The sequence below is a fragment of the Pogona vitticeps genome, chromosome 3 (assembly GCF_051106095.1).
Source record: "Pogona vitticeps strain Pit_001003342236 chromosome 3, PviZW2.1, whole genome shotgun sequence".
Classification (NCBI taxonomy): Eukaryota; Metazoa; Chordata; class Lepidosauria; order Squamata; family Agamidae; genus Pogona; species Pogona vitticeps.
This window is the reverse complement of record NC_135785.1, coordinates 91,900,203-91,920,000: the sequence shown is the minus strand read 5'-3', so window position 1 is coordinate 91,920,000 and position 19,798 is coordinate 91,900,203. Positions and strand designations below refer to the sequence as shown.

The following is a 19,798-nucleotide window of genomic DNA, read 5'->3' as shown; positions in this document are numbered from 1 at the left end:
CTCATCCTCTGTCATCCCCTTCTCCTCTTGCCTTCACACTTTCCTAACATCAGGATCTTTTCTAAGGATTCTTCTCTTCTCATGAGATGGCCAAAATATTAGAGCCTCAGCTTCAGGATCTGTCCTTCCAGTGAGCACTCAGGGTTGATTTCCTTTAGAATTGATAGGTTTGTTCTCCTTGCAGTCCAGGGGACTCTCAAGATCCTCCTCCAGCACCACAGTTCAAAAGCATCAATTCTTCGGCAGTCAGCTTTCTTTATGGTCCAGCTCTCACTTCCACACGTCAGTACAAAAAAAACCATAGCTTTGACTATGCGGACTTTTGTTGGCAAGGTGATGCTTCTGCTTTTTAAGATGCTGTCAAGGTTTGTCATAGCTTTCCTCCCAAGAAGCAGGCGTCTTTTAATTTCGGGGCTGCTATCTCCATCTGCAGTGATCAGCAGGCTAGCTGATGCCAAGTCTGTGTCAGATGGAACAAACTGTACATGTGAAAGGAAGCATTACTACATGACAACAGATCGTATCTGCTCAGGAAGCCAGAGTCTGCTCCTGCGTGCTTGTGCCAGCCCAGGTTTAGCCCATTAACACAGTCCACAAGGAAAAGACCTATAAGAAGGATGACACAGGAAAGGACACGTGAGCTTCAGAACAAGTGCTGGAATGACCCCCATCACCCTTTCTGTGGATTGGGAAGTATGAAAGAGAGGCCTCTTGGTACCTTTTGTCTTCTATCCTATGTCTTATGTCTCATCAATAAATGTTACCTGAATAGTGCTTAACCTAAAATTATTGGTGTATGGTCTTCTTGGCAGCAGTCTGGCTTGCTCTCTCACTCTCTATCACTCTCTCTCTCGTCTTCCCAAACACTACTAAGGACCATCTTGCACACATGCATAACTGGACTGTTTACAACTGACTAATGATGTAATGAATACATGAACATGTTAATATCCTTAGCAAGGAAATCCATCTCAACACATTAAGGCATACCATCCAAAAAAGTGTCAGTGTTGAGAAAGAATGAGCAGGACATTTTTTTAAAGTTAGCAACAGAATTAACCCAAAAAAGTGGGTTTTGCACACATACAAAAATCTCTATTTTGCGACAAATCTTCATAAATTGTGCACAATGTAACATTTTTGTGCAAAACCCACCTTTGCAAGTTTTTCCACAAGAATCCCAAAACGTAAAAGATGCATAAAAACTCTTGCAATTGTACGCAATAGAGAGAAGAGATTTTAATTATTTCATTCTTATATGAAAGAATGAAATAAGCTATGATTGTGCACTTACAATTATATATAGAAGGGGCCATCATACAAACTGGTGCCCTCAAGATGTGCTGTCCTTCAACTCATCATACCAAAAAGGCTAATTAAGGGGGAGTTTTCCTCCCAACCCCTTAATGCATGTTGGTAAAGACTGAGGGTTAGTAAAGACTCAGGAAAAAGCTGCTCAACTTCAAATGCTAGCATTCAATTTGGATCTCAGCAAAATTTTCACAACAGGGTTGCAAGGCACCAGCCATCATCCTTTTGGCTCCCAGCTTGTAAAATTGGAATGAGACCTTTTTTCTCCTTACAGTCATGTGGTGGGATGTAAAAATACATCTCACCCAAACCATCCAGAGATCTGTTTCATCGTTTAAAAAGAAAGAATCTATTGCTGGTGGTACACGAGGAGATAATCTGTTCTGTTTCGTTAATATTATTCTATGAATGAGGGCACAACATTCCCCAAAGCAGGATGAAAAAAACACTTCTGGATGTTCTGGTAACCCCTTTCTTGGGCAGTTTTCTGACCAAACTGATGAAGACACTGCTCTAGTCTTCTTTGCTTACTGTACAGGGAAGTAAAAAATGAAGGCAATGTAAGAGAAGCATCCATCCATAATTCTGATGAACAAATCTAGAAAGCAGCAAGGACCTCTGCCTTCATAAATTAGATAGGAATGGAGCCAAGCTTGAAAAAGACAATTTTAAGAAGAATTAATATTTATATTTTATTTATTTAAAATATTTTACCCCACCTTTCTCCTTGAAAGGACCCAAGGCATGACATGCTAAAGCTATCTGTAACTGAGCAGTGGTGGTATGATGTTCTGAGTCCCAGAGCATCATCCTACTACTGCCCAATTATGATTAGCTTTAGCATGTCGTCGTATTCATTCTTTTCTTCAGAGTAACTTCCCAAGGACTGGTGTGGCAAAAACAATGAAATGTCCTGTGGCACCTTAAAGGCTTAACAACTTTTATATGTGGACTGTAGTAGGGATGTAAACCCTCATTTATTTGATTCTCTCAGCTGCAAATGAAAAATTTTAAATTGTCTTCTCCATGCTGCACAAGATTAGGAGAGTTACTGTGCCTTTTTCACATTTCAGAAGTTTTATGTGAAAAAAAACTAATGGGAAATTAGTTTTTGTGCAAAAAAAGCCTTGCATTTCAAAATACAAGATTTTAAATGTAAAAAATGTGAGGTTGTGTACAAAAAGCACCTTCTTTCACTAGTACTGCTATTGATGTTAAAAAGCCCTGATCTTTTCACTCTTTTGCATGAGTAAGAAAATCCCACAGTGGTCAACAGTCTCTTCAATGTGGTGTCTCAATATGTTCAGACATCTTTCTTCATCAAGAACTAAGAAAACGGACAGTACAGTACTTGTTAGAGTGGCAGAGAGGATGGTGGCTGACCAGCTCCAGGCTCTTTTGGATGAAACCAAGCCCTGGATCCATTCCAGTCAGGCTTCAGGCCGCACCATGGTACAGAAACGGCATTGGTCGCCCTGTTGAGGGAGGCTGACAGGGGCAAAAAGTCTTTGTTTGTCCTCGATATCTCAGCCACCTTTGACACTGTGGACCAAGGTATCCTCCTGGGGAGGCTCGCCAAGCTGAAAATTGGTGGTCTGGTGCTTGCTTGGCTCTGATCCTTCTTGGAGGACCGTCCTCAGAGAGTACAGCTTGGGGAGAGTGTTTCAGCCCTGTGGAGTCTCAATTGTGGGGTTCCACAGGGCTTGATTATCTCCCCAATGCTGATTAATATCTACATGAGGCCACTGGGTGGGGCCATCAGCGGGTGTGGGGCTTCATGCCATCAGTATGCTGATGACACCCAGCTCTACATCTCCTTTTTTCCAACCAGAGTGGATGCCATTCCGTCCCTTCAGCACTGCCTGGAGGCTGTACTGCAATGGATGCAGGAGAATGGACTGAGGCTGAACCCAGACAAGATGGGGGTCCTGAGCGTGGGTGGCCCCTCCATTGGTGATTTGGGAAACTCCCTCTCTTTTGGGGGAGTGACTCTCACCGCAAAGAGTGAGGTTCGCAGCTTGGGGTCCATCTGGATCCGGCACTCACCATGGAAACACAGGTGGCGTCAGTGGTCCACTCCACCTATTTCCATCACTGGTGGATTACCCAGCTGCATCCTATCTTGATGTTGGGGCCCTCACCATTCTGGTCCATGAGTTTGTTGTCTCGAGATTAGACTACTGTAATGCACTTTATGTGGAGCTACCTTTGAGACTGATGCGGAAGCTTCAAATGGTGCAGAACACTGAGGCCAGACTTCTCATTGGGGTGAGAAAATATCAGCATATTTCCCCCACTCTGGCTGCCTTGTATTGGCTGCCCGTTCAATGATTTCAAAGTGTTAATGATGACATATAAAGCCCAAAATGGTTTAGGACCTCAATATCTAGCGGAATGCCTCCTCCTACCTACACAAACCACTCGTTCTAGCCAGGAAGGGTGGCTGAGGGGCCTAACGCCGAGGGAGGCCAGGAGAGAAAGAACTAGAAACTGAGCCTTCTCGGCAGTGGCCCCTTGCCTTTGGAACAGTCTGCCCCCAGAGATCTGTCTGGCTCCCTCGCTGGGTGCTTTTAAGAGCAAACTTAAGACCTGGCTCTTTAGGCAGGCTTCCCCTCCTGTCATCACTTGAATTTTTTTTTTCCCCATCTTGAACTATATTACTATTGTTTTTTATTTTATTATACTGTATTGTTTTTATTCCATTTTTTTATTGTTACCCCCCCCCCAGAGTAGACTTCGGTCTAGCTAGGCGGAGTATAAATTTAATAAATAAATAAAATAAATAGATCCCTTGACCACAGCAAGAGGTCTGGCCACAAAAGTGTCTGCCAAATAAAATGCATTCCTCTTTAAGGTGCCACAAGAATCCTAGTTTTGATGCAACATATAGCAGCCTCACAGTTACTCCATTAGAAATTTCAAAAAAAGAGTGTTTTTAACTGCAAGCTGACTTTTTCACTTCCCATGCACTAATGGGAAGCTAATGTTTCATCACCAAAGCCTGTCTTTTCCCCCTTTCATCAAGGAGGATCAACATGGGTATGCCTTTTTCTTGTGCTTTTAAAGCACATTGTGTAAGCCCATATGTTCATTGAACACAACTAGCCACCCTACCTCCTGATCACAGGTTCACACTCCTGCTGACAAAAAGGTGTGAAAGAGAGTCACACTCAAAGCCTTCCACCCTGGATTTTCAAAGCCGTGCAGGCAAACTGGCAAGCTGCTCGGTGTTGCCACGATGGGGAGAGCAAAACAGAAGAGAAAGCAGAAAGACCCTAGGGAGGCAGTGATCCTTGTACTGAGCATCATGTGCTCCTCCTAATTCAAAACAAAACATGTAATCAAATCAGCAGTGCGGAAGAACTGCAACAGATTCAGACTTCTGCCTCAAGGAAACCCCAAAGTTTCTTTCCATCTCTGTTCCTGCCTCTAATGCCAAAGAGCATCCTGCCACAGCACAAGCAAGACAAAACTGAAGAGCTGCTAAATTTAGAAATCCAGCCTCAGCAAGATATGCACTACCATTAAAGTGAGATATAACCTCCAGGGGATTAAGCTATTTGACTACATCCCCGGAGTCTGCCAGTCTGGAGAGGTGGAAGGGTGTCCAGCCTCACAGGATCCCCGCTGCTTTGTTAAGTGAACTGTGTGATCCGCTGGTCAAAATCCTGTTGGGATATTATGCACAAATCACAGAAGTTGCTACAGTTATATGATGAGGTGCCTGATGTGAGCTGGGCGAGTATTCACTTCATTAGCCATGGCAACCTACACAGCTGCTCTTGTTCGCCCTTAGAATCACAACAAGATTTTAGCCATAGTCTCAACATGTTATTGAGACTCAGTGATGATCTCTCAGAACTCCAAGGCAGTGGCAAAGAATGGGTCTCCTTCTGGACACGCTTCCTCATGGGTTTTGACACCCAGCACCACCACCACGCTGGCCCTGGTGGCAAGCAGGACTCCGGAAACATTCAGAGGAAACTGGAGAAAGGATGCTAACTTGGAGAGAAGAATAGGAGAAGCCCTTTTGCTCTGTTACACTATTACAAAAATATGCGGCCCTAATAGACAGCAACCACCTTTCCCCCTTCACTGCTCCCTCCCCACTCCCTAAATCCTTAATAGGCAGTGAAAGTGAAAAATCTAAGGAAAAGCCTCCAGATTCAAAGAGAATGGAGAAGAGACAGAGATTAAAAACAAAACTGTGGAATCCAAATAAAGAGAAATCTCACACTGTTGTGGGAAAAGAAGTGCTCACAGCATCATACAGCCATGCTGAAAGCTCTGTGCTGAAAACATGAGGAACGTCAAGTACAGTGGGGTCTCAACTTACGAACTTAATCCGTATTGGAAGGCAGTTCTCAGGTCGAAAAGTTCTTAAGTCGAATCTGCATTTCCCATAGGAATGCATTAGAAACCATTTAATCCGTATCTGCTCTTTTCGTCCATAGAAACTAATGGGAAGCTGCTATTCCGCCTTCTGCCACTAGAGGGGGATATTTTTTCTTTTTTTTCTTTTAACCTAAGATGACTTAGATTTTTAAAAAAGGGAAAAAAGAGTTCGTAACTCGAATCTAAGTTCGTAAGTCGAGTCCATATAGTCCTATGAGAGCGGTTCGTAAGTCAAAACGTTCGTATGTCGAGCCGTTCGTAAGTCGAGACCCCACTGTACTCCTGACTATTTAACACTAAGCTCTATTATATCCCTCTCGCCCAACCATCCCATGTATGGAAAATTCTACACCCTCCTTTGAAGCTACGGCAACACAGGATCCATCTTACCTTGTTTAATTCAGAATAGCCACCAGGCAGTTATGTTTTTTTAGCTACAACTTTCAGAATCCTACAGCTGCCATGAGCGGTGGGGATTCTGGGAGTTGTAGTCCAAAAAAGTAACTCTCCCAAGCCCCTCCATTTGCCTATACTACTATTGTCTACTTTTATAGGTCACTGGCTTGGAGAAACCTCTCCTCATTCCTTCCCTGAACCTTGGGTCCTTTTTAAGGAGAAAGGTAGGGTAAAAAATGTCTAAATAAATAAACCTTTTCACCATAGGTGCCAAGGATTAAACAAGGACTCTTCAAGATACAACACATGTTCTTTATCCCTGAGCTGTGATCTCTTCCCTATATTTATACCCATGTGGTTGGAATGTAAGCTAATACTAGATGACTAGAAGCAAATGTTATTGGTGTGGACAGCACTACTTTAATTCAATTTTCAGCCTCATACCAAAATTTCAGCAACCTTCAAACTGTGTCGAAATGTATCTGCCATATTTTACTTGTAATTCATCACTTCTCAACTCTCGGTGCTCCTCACCCTGCCAGATGCATGGAAACTTCACAACGGGCTAACAAAACAATGCTTTCTGCTGAACTGAATGGAATTGCATATCCATCAATTGTGTGTGCTTTTTCCATCTTGCGGTCCCCACCGCAATGTTTTTAAGTTCATCTGTATCCTTCACACTGCATGCATTTCTCAGGCTCTGGCTGACAAATCTGCCTGTTTCTGCAATTCCTTGCAAGGAAAGGTTACTACGTTTGGGGACTTTCATGCTGCGAAGGGTGAGTAAAAGAGGACACAATAATATGTATAAATGGTGCTGCTTTTCTCTTTCTCTCATGATATTAGAACCCCAGATCAACCAAAGAAGCTGTACGGTAGAAAATTCAGAACAGAGAAATGTAAACATTCCTTCACAGAGTGAATAAGGTTAACTACAGAATTTGCTACTCCAGGAAAGTAATGACAGCCACCAGCTTGAATGGTTTTTAATGAAAATTAGAGGGATAAGGCTCCCAAAGGCTACTGGTCATGCTACCTTGGTGTTATTGCACACTGGTCTCCTCTCTGTAATCTTACCTTTAGCCAGTGGTCAACCATTGTGAGAGCAGGATGAACCAGGCAACTTCTTGGTTTCATCCAGGACACTCTCCTTGCATTCATTATCCTGGCATTTGGTGGGCTACAGCTCATTTGCAAGTTTCTTAAATACACAGCTAAGAGCATTTACTTGTTAATACCACTTCTAGCAAAATCACTCAGGCAGCATGGCCACCAATCACATGTAATACAAGAAAGACATGCTTCCATGTTCTGGTTAAGTACTATACCTAGAACTGCTGGAATCTATGCAAAAGAGAAACACAGGATGCTTTCCAAAACAACACATACAGTTTCCAGGTTGCAACCTGGCAACTGCACTTAGCTTACCTTTCAGGTAGAGATCTCTAATCAGTTAAACCGTGGCAGTCAAAGGGGTGTACCTGTGGCGTTGTCACTATTTCCTCTCTCCGCCTATGGGTTGTATGCATTTTAGGAGCACAGTAGGCAGAAACCAAAGCTTTCTATGTCATGATGAAAAGGTTTCAGAACTAATTATCAAAAGGGAAGGCACCAAAAACATTTCCCTTCAGTTTCAAAGTCCGAAACAAGGAGTTATGCCTCAAGCTATTGATCTTTGTACAGCTAGACTTATTTCATTTTCTAATGCCTTCCTGCTGTTACTGTTTAAAAGGCACATTTTAAACCAACAGCAGGTTACCACCTTGCCCCCCCCCAGGAATCCTTACTTTTAATAGGTATATAACAGAAAACAAGGCAGATGGTGAAACTTAAATCATGACAGGGAAAATACATCTGGGCCATTTTGAGATGTATTTTTTGCATGGCATACAACTGAGAAATACATCCTCTTTCAGGAAAATGATGACAGCCTGAATATTGCATAGGAAAATTCCATGCAAAATGAGGAAATTGTAAAAAGTAATCCATCATTTCCTCCTTATTTAAATTAATACTCTGCAAGTGTAACTAGTTACATGGATCTTACAAACAGGGGTAACAAAGTTACATGGCTCTTAGAAACAGGGGTTTACAAATACTGTCCAATCCAATCTGTATCTAAATATTTACCATACAGATCAGGGCTAACCCATTCTGAGATGATTTGGATCAATTTTTCTCAGGTTTCTGGAAGTATTTGTAGGCATCTGCATGTCTCCAGATCAGAAGGGGGGGGGGAATAACTGAAACGGGGAGGGAGGAGGATTATGACTTTGGACAGGGTGGGGGGAGCACTCAGCAGTAGCATCAACTCTGGGGATGTAGTGGGCTTTTAGTTTATTAGTAGAGCTCCTATCAGCTTCCTTATTCTCTTTCCCCATGGAGTCATTTTCAGGGAAAACATGTATGGGTGTGTAAGATGTCCCTCTAGTGTCCCTGGCCAGTATCCTGATTTTCTCAAGTGTGTCCATTTGCTGCCTAGTCCTAATCAGAGTGCTGCATGACTGGCACTCACCCACTCTGGTACACAGATCACCCAAAGTAAGAAAAATGATGATTCTGCAAATAAAGACCAGCATTAGACAACTTAAAACTTGGGAGGACAAGAGGTGGGGGAGAGCAACAGGAGGTGAGGAAATAGTCCCTAGCTCTGCTTTGGTTATCCATCCGAAGCCCACACAAGAGTCAGTGGTCCATCTCCCATTCACACACATGTGAGCAGTGGTCTCCAACCTTGGACTTCCAGATGTTCTTGAACTGCAACTCCCAGAAGCCTTCACCACCACCTCTACTGGCCAGGATTTCTGGGAGTTGAAGTCCAAGAACATCTGGAGGCCCAAGGTTGGGGACCACTGCTCTAGAGCATGCCAGTCTAAGAAGTGATGTACCACTTGCCATGCCTGGACACATAGCAGCTTGGTGCATGGGGAATGAATAGAGTGTGGGGAGATCAATCTGAGCCTGTATCAGGGCTCAGGGGTTGGAGTTTCTGAAAGAGGATTTTTCTTTCTTTGGAGCTTCAGTTGTCAATCTCCTACCACTTCGATACTTCCTTATTTTGCTACAGTGACCGGTGCCAAGCACTTTTGTTCAAATGTCAGCATATTTGATCCCCCAAACACCAAAGCAAACCTCAGTGCAACTGGGGGATTTTTGTACCGCCCCTACATCTATTACGGTAAAGTACAAATAGCCCCACTTGAGCCTGTTTTGACACTTCCTTTCCAAAGTCAATGCACACCATCACTATATAGAACTATCTATAAAGATTATTCCATTCTCCAACACTCCATTGCGTATCAGGAAAGACTGCAAGTGTCCAATTATATTTCTCATTCAAACATAAGATTTGCTTTAATTGAAGTTTACTTTACTTGCGGATAACTGAAACTATCCAGAAGTAACTAGGATAGAATCAATCCTTTTGGAAGCTGAAAAGAGGCCAGTAACAAAGAAGGAGAAAGCAAAAAGACACAGGAATACACCTCTTCAATTACTCTTAAAAATGTGGCATGATAAATAAGAATGTTAGCATCTCTTATGATCACATCATACAGAAGAGGGAGATTTTGACACTCTCCAATTTTGTTAAACAACTTCAGTTATGACGTGGCCCCAAATTGCCATAATTAAATGTTTGAATTCGGAGAATCACAGTGGAATTTGAATTTCTCAACAGAAGGGAGCCAGCGTGGCAACATGGGCAGACATATGTACTTCAACCCAGGAGGCTTGAGCTTTCCCAATTTGGCCAAACCATAACGATAACAATGGCTAATCCTGCAAGATTGCTGAGAAAAATGGAACACAATAAAGGAGAGAATCCAGAGAAGCAGAATTAAGCATTTAATTCCTAATGAAATCAATAGGTCTGAAGCACACTGAACCCTTGAGCACTTAATAAATTACAAGTGCTATACACACATTCAAGTTGGACAGCAACTGGCTGGGAGCCATATTCAACTTCTCCAGAAACCCCATCTTTATTAAAAATGTTCTAGGGGCACCTGAAAGTCATGTCTCTAAGGTCTGCCTTTCTTGACATTCTCAGCAACCCAAAGAGGGAGACATCTTCAGAAAGTCAAGGGGAAAAAAAAGGAAAGGAACAGAATATATTTTGAAAATGCCTTCCACTGAGGTGAGAGCCAATACCTCAGATCTTTCGAATACTGAGAGAAAGAGAGAGAGAGATCACACACCAGACTCCAGAGTCCTTCTTCAAAGGCAAGGTGGGGTGGAGGGAAGGACTCCCATTCTTCCTGCCTCTTCGCTCTGCTTCTCAAGAGGTGATCAATTCTTGCATTGGGTGGAATGGGAGAGGGAGGAGAATAAGAAAAATCCCTCACTGCAGCTCCTGAAGCAACAGCAGGCAAGACATAGGGCCTCAAGGGTAGGGTGACTTGATGGGGGGGGGAGAGAAAGAAAGAAGGAGAGGGTTCCAGTATCAGCTGCTTATAAGAGGAAATTTCAGCAGGCACAGCTTTTAATGCAAACTATACCTGCTAAAATGTCTGTCTCCGCACAAGGACTAAAAGTACAGGAATGTCACACTCTTTGTCATCTCGTCACCCTGCTCGCTGGGGTGCTCAGACCCCCAAAGTCTGTTTGGATTCTTCAGGTTCCCCACCTCCGCCTGGTGGCTATTTTGAAGGGAAGGCAAAGCTCTGCTTTCTTTTCCACTTGTAACAACGATGGGGAGGGGGTTTGCAGTTATCGACCCCTTGCCCTGCCCAGCTTTAAGGCCTACAGGCTCCCTGGACTGCTGCCGCCACCACCACTAAAACCCTTGCAGGCTGTGCTGAATAACCTCTCAATCACGATTTACCTTCCCAGAATGAAGGGCTCAACAACCCTTCCTGGGGCCAGTCCTCCCATTAGGCAAAAGGAAGTCATTGCCTCTGGGAGGGGACATGGGCAGGGTTGGGGAGGCTGCAATGGCAGGCTCTCAACTGTTCGTCCTGAACTCTGCAACTGTTCCAAGACACAACTGTGTATTATTTATTTATTAGCTGCTTTTATATCCCCCTATCAACAAAGTGGTTGGAAAGCTCAGTGAGTTACATATCTGGCTGCAGAAGCAGAGGTTGGGAGTTTGATTCCTCAGTGTACATTCCAGAAGAGCCAGCCTGTGTGGCCCTGGGCAAGCTGCACAGTCTCAGGGCACCTCCAGAAGAAGGGAATGGTGAACCACTTCTGAGTATTCTCTACCTAGAAAACCTGGAAGAGTTGTTGCACATCTGAATAGACTTGATGGCACATGGTTATTATTATTATACCCTCTCTTTCCTCCCATGAACTCAAAGTAGCACACATGACACTCCTCCTCCCCACCTGAAACCCCCCCCCCCCCGTGTGGTAGGCCAGTCCGAGAGATTGTAAACAGTCCAAGATCAGCCACATAATTCCATGGCTAAGTGGGGATCTGAACTTAGGTCTCCAAAGTCTTAATCCAGCACCCCGCACAAGCTAAGGTAGTCCCAGTAACGATGCTGGCTGGGGCCATAGGGGTGCAGGAAGCTGCAAAAGGAGCAATGGAGTTGGCTAAGTTCTGGGAATAGCACCTGCCTTGGATACTGCTGACAAGGACCCGCTCTGCAAACCCCTCCTGGTCTTTAACTACACTTTGAAGAGAAGTGCTCTCCTTCCAGTATTGTGGCAGAGGAGATGCTTGTCAGAGGAGATTCCTGGCCTTGCCCAAAATAAATGCCACACAGACATGGTTTTGGACTCCTTTCTACTTTTTAAAAATCTCCCATGAGCCTGAGGAAGTGGGGGTTTTTTTCCACGAAAGCTTGCTACTTGTTTGATTATTCAGTGGTGCAATAAAAAGTATCACCCACTCTTACATGTATGTAATCTTGGGGAACACACACCCTTTCCCTTGTTCTTGCAGACATGTCTGGTGACGCATCTCCACAATTTCTGCATTACACAGGCACCCTCCTGCTTTACAAGGTGAGAAGAAAATGACCAGTTTAAGTTAAAGAGGCTTCAAAGCCTTCTGTTTTTAAAAGGAAGGCTTACAAGCTACTTAGTCAGTCACTGCCTGTAAGGGCACTCCAAAACTCTCATGTTTATTGTGATGATCTTTCCTGAACTCTAAAGCCATCAAAAATTTATGGTTTCCCCATTTCCCAGATGCACAGCTGAAGACATCTTTTTTACATCTGTGCTTAAAAAGAAGGCATCATAGCAGTGGCACCTGGGTGTCTCCCTTGCTGGAGGCTTACAAGGGATATATAATTGCTATGGGATAGTATTGTGAGTTGGTGGCAGAATCTCTCAAGGGAATCAGTGTGGAGCCAGAGACTGGACAGGCCTGGATGGCATGGCCTTAAGGAGCAGTGGCAGAAAAAATAAAATAAAATAAAGCCTCTCTATGTATGCTCAGTAACACCATTACCATCACAGATCTCAGTTGACATGAGGCTCCTGAGTAAAGCCTTGAACAAATTACAAGCTCACAGGCACTAACAATATTGCTAGCCAAAGAAGGGGTTAGGATCCATGTATTGGCTTAGATGTGTGTGTTAACTGCCCTTCAGCAAGGATTCTGTACTAAGGATGTAAGAAATACTAGCAAACATTCTCTTCATTCATAAGAAAAGGATGCCTTTGCACAGTGAAGACGTGGTTAACTGCTGTGAGATACATTTCACTCTTGCATAAAAATACAGTAGGTACAAACCACCCTGTTCAGTGTTTTGGCCCAGTTCATTTACCTCTGCAATGGGTGTTTGGTGGTTCAGTGCCGCAACTCCTTGGGCAGGGGGCTCACTCAGAGGCAGTGCCCAGAGGAGGTGGGGCAAGGAAGAGGGCAGGCTGCCTCTGAGTGGGCACCCACTGCAGGGGGCCGGGAGCCAAACCGCTTAACACCTGTTGTGGTGGTACAGTAAATGGACTGGGACAAACCCCTGAACTGTCAGTTCGTGCCCATCTCTATTCCTCCCTAAGAAAGAAAAGATCAGATCTTTCTTCATCACCAACAGTATCCACTCTTTCTTCTTACACACAAAGCTCTTGTGTTTTCTGCCTGCCAAACCTTATATTCTCGCACTTGATACAGAACGTCTGAAATACTTGCCTTATCTTCTGCAAGAACAAAATAAGCGAAGCATTACACGCCGACTCTGCACTACAGAGCCACCTTTCCCTAGCCTGGCTCTCTCCACGTACATTGGTCTATAGCTCCCATGGAGGAGCACCAAGTTGGCAAAGGCTCTGGCAGAGCATGAACATGGTGATGTCACCACACTCCACATCCTTTTCTTTAAGCTTCCACATCCCCTGATGACCACAACTGATTTTTGCTGCACAGAGAAACCTTGGTTAACTGCAGGAAAACAGATTAATACATCTAAAAGCCTGCCCCTCCATTAGCCAAATTCACAACACTGTACACAGCGGCAGCATGGGCTGAATATAATTTAAGGCAACATTTGATGCCATAGCAGGGAGGCAAAGATCTGAAATTAAAAAAGCAATTCTTAGAGTTGCCCTGATTATTACCTTCATTCCCCCCCATTATTCCCACAGTATGGAGCCCTGCACCTGAACGCCAAGCAGTATTTTCCGCTAGCATGACTATTAAATATAGGAAAGGGCTTCTCAACAGGGTTATCATTTGCTTTGCCAGCAAAAGAGTACATCAAATGCTGCTCCAAGCTGGAGGTAGTAGCAGGGGCAGCTAACGAAACAACTTCTTCAGATCCTGTCCTGCTTAACATCTTAGCCCTTTGCTGTTTCCCATCACTCTCTATCCCTGGATTACCAAATTTGCAGTAATATTCATTGTTAAGAAGCTAGTTCCCACCGCAAGTTGGGGGCCTTAGTATATTTGTGTCACACGCCTTTATTCTTTTATTCTAACAGATGTTCAGAATGCTTAAGGAATGCAAAACCAGAGCCTCGACTCTGGAAAATTCAGCTCCCTCCACTCTGTCCCCTTTAATTTTTATAGCAAAGCCTATCTATAAATGTGCACTGAGAAGTCCTTCAAGCACTGACTCCTATTTCACATTCCAGAATCCCTTCAAACAATGTCCTCTCTTCACTATAGGCCCTTCCTCCCCTATCATTAACTACAACTTCAAAATACATCTTTAAAGAACCAGACTCTGGGCAAATTATAATTTTCATTCTGGTTAATTACAAGTGAGCTCTCTGGAAGCAGAAGCAGAGCCCAAGCTAAAAACAATGCCCTCAGTGTACTTATTAGTAGCAGCTCAACAGATGCAGTTACGATCAACAGTTAGGAACATTCTGATCTGATCCATCATCAGCTTTCACCCAAATCATCTTTAGGTATCTTGTTAGAAGGATTTGCCTTTATTCTGAAAGGGCCACCCAAAAGAAACGTGTTACGAAGCCACTCACTGTCATGAGAGCAGCAAATCAGCAGCAGAATACAAAAGGTGTACAAGTCCACTCACGTTGAGGCCTAAGAAGCAAATAGCTTTAAAGCTTTCCTTTTGGCCAAAATCTTCTACATGCTTTCCCTGAAGGAAAGGGATATAAGATGGAGCGCATAAAAATAAACATCAGGCTGACATAAAACATTTAGGGTAAAACACTTGAACTGAACAAGAGATTCCTCCAAAATAAGGTGGTTGTTGGCTGGCCTCCCACCAAGAAATGTGTCTGTAATAAACATACTTCCATATTTTTTTTTAGTTTTGCACTGCCCAGTGAAACATATGTAGTAATCCTGAAAAAGCCCACCATCTATCTATTTAAAAAAAACAACAGCTCAGATATTCAAAACTTATTGGAGTGCCCCCCCAGCAAACACACAGATACCATAACATTTCTTCATAGACTCCAATAATAAAACAGCTTCTTCTTTAATTCTAAAGCTCTATTGGGAAGAGAAGAAAAATAATCCAATAAATACTGCACACACTTATTCTTTGCTCCTGTAACACACAAACACTTTCTTCTTGAATGCATTACATTAAAGCATCTCCTACTGAGCTCAGGGGAGCTTAAGGCCAAAGAAAGTTGCTCAAGAAGAGAGCATCCTATCTTCTCTTTGCTAGAATGGAGTTGTGGGTATCAGCTCAGTCCTGCTGCCATAGCAGGAACACAGATCCCACTGTAATTAAAAGGACTGACTTTTAAATAATACATGTCTACCATGCAATCTCATGGACGTCTACTGCAAAGTAAGCCCTACTGAGGACACCATGACCTATCCAAGGTAAATTAGTGTAAAATGTTGGCCCCCAGCTCACCGTCCAATCCAATCAAATCGGAAGCAAGTATTTTTGTGCCCAAAGGGTCTTCCTCCCAGCAAAAAGTGGAGCGTTAGGACTGTAATAGTGTAGCATAGTGATGCTGGGGGTGTTCATGCCAGAATTGTTTCCCAACAGCGGCCTGGTCTGAAAAGGGCTGTTTACTGGTAATAGTTGTTTCAGGCTAAGATGCCATTCACTGATTCTAGTTTCTTTCCCTTATAACTTCTGATCACATTCCCACAATGCCTTGATTTGGGCATGTCCTGCAGAGCGGCAACCAAGCCTTGAAAGAAGCTGGCCCAAGGTGTTAGGATTTTGAAAATACATTGAAAAAAAGAAGAGGTACAGGTTGCCACAGCAGGCGTCCTGGATGGAAATGAAGCACCCTTCCTTCCACCTCATAATGGCTGTGTAGTTCCCCCCCCAAAAAAAAATATTTTAAAAGCAAATCAGCCAATTCTCACTCCTGGCTAGATTAAGCAGGAACCCAGGCACCCTGTCAGGAGATGTTAACTCCTCCTTTCACTCACTCCCTGAAGATTATTCAGCTGCCTGATAATATTATGGGCACGTTTACTCGGAAGTAAATTCCATAGGGGTGATTGCTTGGGGAGTGCGCATCAGATCACAGCACAATACCACAACCCTATGCAATCCTGCAAAACTTACTCGGAAGCAAACACACACAGAGAGAGGACTGGAAGCTTATACAAGGCACTGCTTCAAGCCGCTGCTTCTGTAAAATTCCTTCTCCTGCCGGAAGATGTCAAAAGAACCGGCTCTGCTTCTAAGCCCAACATGCCCCGAACACGGCACAAACCACACCTCCTTCCCCTACTCCGACAACACGCGCAGCTCCCCCTCCCAAAAAAAAAACACCCTCAAGCTGACCAGTCCTAAAGCGGATCAGCCCCATTCAAGGCAGGCGGACTCCCGGCGTCCTAGAAGGAAACGAGAGGAGAAAACTCCGCCATCAGCAAAGCAACTTCCCTAAAGAACGGTTTAAAGAAGAAAAAAGGAAAGCCCCCTTCGAGCCACACAGGGAGCCGAGGACAGGCTCTCGTCCCAGCCCTGCGAGACCCCGCGGCTCCCACTCCGGAGTCCCCACGCCGGGGAGCCCGGCTCCATCTCCGCGCACACCTCCCGGCGCCTGAGGCTCCGGGCAGCCGGAGAAGCTCCACGCCTTCTTCATCTCCACTCTGCATCCTTCCCTGCCCCCTTCCCTCACCAAGGCCTCCTGCCGTGGGTGCCGATTTCCACCACCACCCCGGCCCCGGTCCCTCGAAAGCGGCTCCGCTCGTCCCCGTGCCTCCCCGCCGCGAACACGAGGGGCCGCAACCGGAGGGGGATCCGGTCCCGGTCTGATCCGCCGGAGCGGCTGGAGGCGGCAGCCCCTGCCCTGCCCTGCCCGCCTGGATCCCCAGGTGTTGCTTTGGGGTTCCGAGTATCCCCAAAAAAGAGAGAAGAACTCAAGGGCCGGAGAAGGGAGGGCTGCTCGAGCCTGGAGAGAGAGAGAAAGAGAGAAGGGGAGAGCGGGGGGCGGGAGAGAAGGAAGCGGGAGAGAGAGAACGAAACAGTTCTCGTCGTTCAGCGCCGTACTTTCTTCCGCGGTGCCTCCGAAACCTATTATTAAGGTCCAGCTCGCATTCCAGGCGTCCCTGAAATAAGTAGCGCGGGCACCACCAGCCAGACGGCGGGGCCGAAGGGGGGGGAGCGGGAGGGGGGGTGGACGGAGAGAGAGAGAGACCCGAGGAGAGGCGAGGAAGGGGGACTCGGAAGTCCAGGGCAAACTTTGAGGGCTTGGGAATGGTACGGAAAGGAGGACGGGCAACGCCTCCTGCCTTCTCCATCTTCGGAGCTCAAGCCAAGTCTGGAAAAGGCACGAGGGCCAGAACCTGGGAAACACACGCTGACCTCTTTCCAACCCCCCCCCCGGGCCCATTACGTGACGCGTGTCTCTCCGCGTCCACACGAGCCAAGCCGGGCGCGCGCGGAAAGGGGCTCACCTGCGTGGCACACTCTCAGGTTGCAGACGCCCGCCGCCACGAGCAAGGCGAGGAGCATCCCCCGGCCAGAAACTCCTCGGTTCCGGGCAGAAGGCGGCATCGCGCCGGGGCGAAGGCGTCCGCGTCTCCCGCTCCTCGTCGCCTCCTTCGCCTCCGCCGCTTTCTCCGCTCCGGAGGCGTCCGCCTCTTCTTCTGCTTCGTCCTCTTGCAAGCCTTCCAAAACTCCAGCCTCCCCACCCGGAGCCCCGAGACTGTCCTTCCTCCTCCTCTTGCAGCCACGCTTTGGGAGACGCGGATCTGTGCCACCTCCGAACCCCAAGAGGCGGCGGGAGCGCGGTCGGGAGACGAGGGGCGCCTCTGCCGCCGGAGCCCTGCTCCTCCTCGTCCTCGTCCTCGTCCTCCTCCTCCGCGCCCAGAGCCAGGCAGGAGGCGTCGTAGCGCCTCGCTCGCCCAAGTTGATACCAAAGCCCAGCCGCCGCCGAGTCAGAGCAGGAACCGCTGCTGCTGCTGCGCTCTCATCGCGGCCGAGCTCCTCTCGGCGTGGCTCTCGCGGCGGCGGGCGCGCCGGCTCGTTGCTCGCAGCGCCCTCCTCCTGGCGTCCGAGCCCTCTCCGGCCCCTTTCCACAATGCCAAGGTGTCCCGCACGCCGGAGAACCCAGGAGCGGCGAGCGCGAGGGACGGGAGCAGGGGCCCCGCCAGGGGGGTGGCCGACAAGCGCAGCCGCGGAGGAAGCCTGGCAAAAGGGGGGGGGGCACAGGGAGTTAACGACGGCGGCAACCCGATTTGCAGGCTCACTCCCTGGGCAAGGGAGGGCTGGGCGGAAAACCCGGAGTGGGTGGATCCCAGGCGCGGAGCTGGAGCCCTTCCAAAGCGTCGGCTCGGCGCTCATGGGCGCTCCGCTTTATGCCCGACGGTTTCTCAAAAAAAGAAGCCGCACTTCATTCAGCTTGGTTTATGGCCTAGAAAATACGCGAGACCAAAAAAGAGGGAAAAAGTATTTTCAGGTTTAGCCTTTTTTACTTTTACAATACTTGTTCCTTTTTTAAAAATAAAAGTTTTATTTTCCGACCAGTCTCCTGCTTTCAGAAGCGTAAATACGTTCTTCGGAGGCCAAACGCCGGATTATTCTCCGGGAGGCAAAAGGCTGCGTGAGCCGGCGGCGACCCTTCTGCGCGCGTCTTTGGGAGAAGCGCACGCCGCGAATTGCGGTCCTTTCCCTCCTCCGAGACGGGCGCCGCGTGCCAGAGCCTTCCTCAAACCCCCTCTAGGTTCCCTCTTAGTGGACATTCTTGTTTACTCGGGAGCAAGTCTTCACTACGATATGTGGTTTCCTCTTAAGTGTGTAAGAGTTCGCAAGGTGACACTCTTAAGAAAAAGTGCGGCCCCGCTGAAAACCAAAGTCTCATCCTACCATTAACTGGCTTTCTCTGAACGGTGAGGTACCGGGGATTTAAGCTGCAAGCTTGCACCTTTAACAGGGAGTAAGTCCCAATGACCTGATTTCAATAGGACTTCTCAGGAGGAGCTGGTAAGAACGGTCTGCTAAAATTGCATTGCTAATCTCAAAGTACTGAGTATTTCAAGGAAAAAGGAGGGTTTAATCCACAGCTGTGGCAAGGTACAAATAGCAGAGAAGAGAAGGGAAACAAAATCCAAGGGGGATAGGGAAAGTTACAGAAAATTGAATGCAGACTTCCAAAGAATAGCAAGGAGAGACAAGAGGGCCTTCTTAAATGAACAATGCAAAGAAATAGAGGAAAAGAATAGAAAGGGAAAAACCAGAGATCTGTTCAAGAAAATTGGAGATATTAAAGGAAACTTTTGTGCAAAGATGGACATTATAAAGAACAAAAATGGTAGGAGAAGCAGAAGACATCAAGAAGCGGTGGCAAGAATTATACCAGAAAGATCTGGATGTCCCAGACAACTCAGATAGTGTGGTTGCTGTCCTTGAGCCAGACATCCTGGAGAGTGAAATCAAGTGGGCCTTTAAAAGCATGGCTAACTACAAGGCCAATGGAGGTGATGGCATTCCAGCTGAACTATTAAAAATCTTAAAAGATGATGCTGTTAAGGTGCTACCCTCAATATGCCAGAAAGTTTGGAAAACTCAGTGGCCAGAGGATTGGAAAAGATCAGTCTACATCCCAATCCCAAAGAAGGGCAGTGCCAAAGAATGCTCCAACTACTTTACAATTGCACTCATTTCACATGCTAGCAAGGTTATGCTCAAAATCCTCCAAGGCAGGCTTCAGCAGTATTTAGACCGAGAACTCCCAGAAGTACAAGCTGGATTCTGAAGAGGCAGAGGAACTTGAGACCAAATTGCTAACCTGCGCTGGATTATGGAGAAAGCCAGATAGTTCCAGAAAAACATCTACTTCTGCTTCATTGACTATGCAAAAGCCTTTGACTGTGTGGGCCACAGCAAACTATGGCAAGGTACATGGC

At 46.2% G+C, this 19,798-nt stretch overlaps 1 protein-coding gene across 2 annotated transcripts in view; it reads right to left on the bottom strand.

The window, feature by feature from the left end:
* UNC5B (unc-5 netrin receptor B) overlaps positions 1-18,142 on the bottom strand; it is a 202,090-nt gene extending 183,948 nt beyond the window's left edge. For both annotated transcript variants that reach the window (XM_020783182.3, XM_020783183.3), the window contains exon 1: positions 17,348-18,142. In XM_020783182.3, the coding sequence (XP_020638841.3) occupies positions 17,348-17,447 (100 nt within the window). In that variant the 5' untranslated portion in view covers positions 17,448-18,142. The remainder of the gene's footprint in view (positions 1-17,347) is intronic.
* Positions 18,143-19,798: the final 1,656 nt, after the last annotated feature.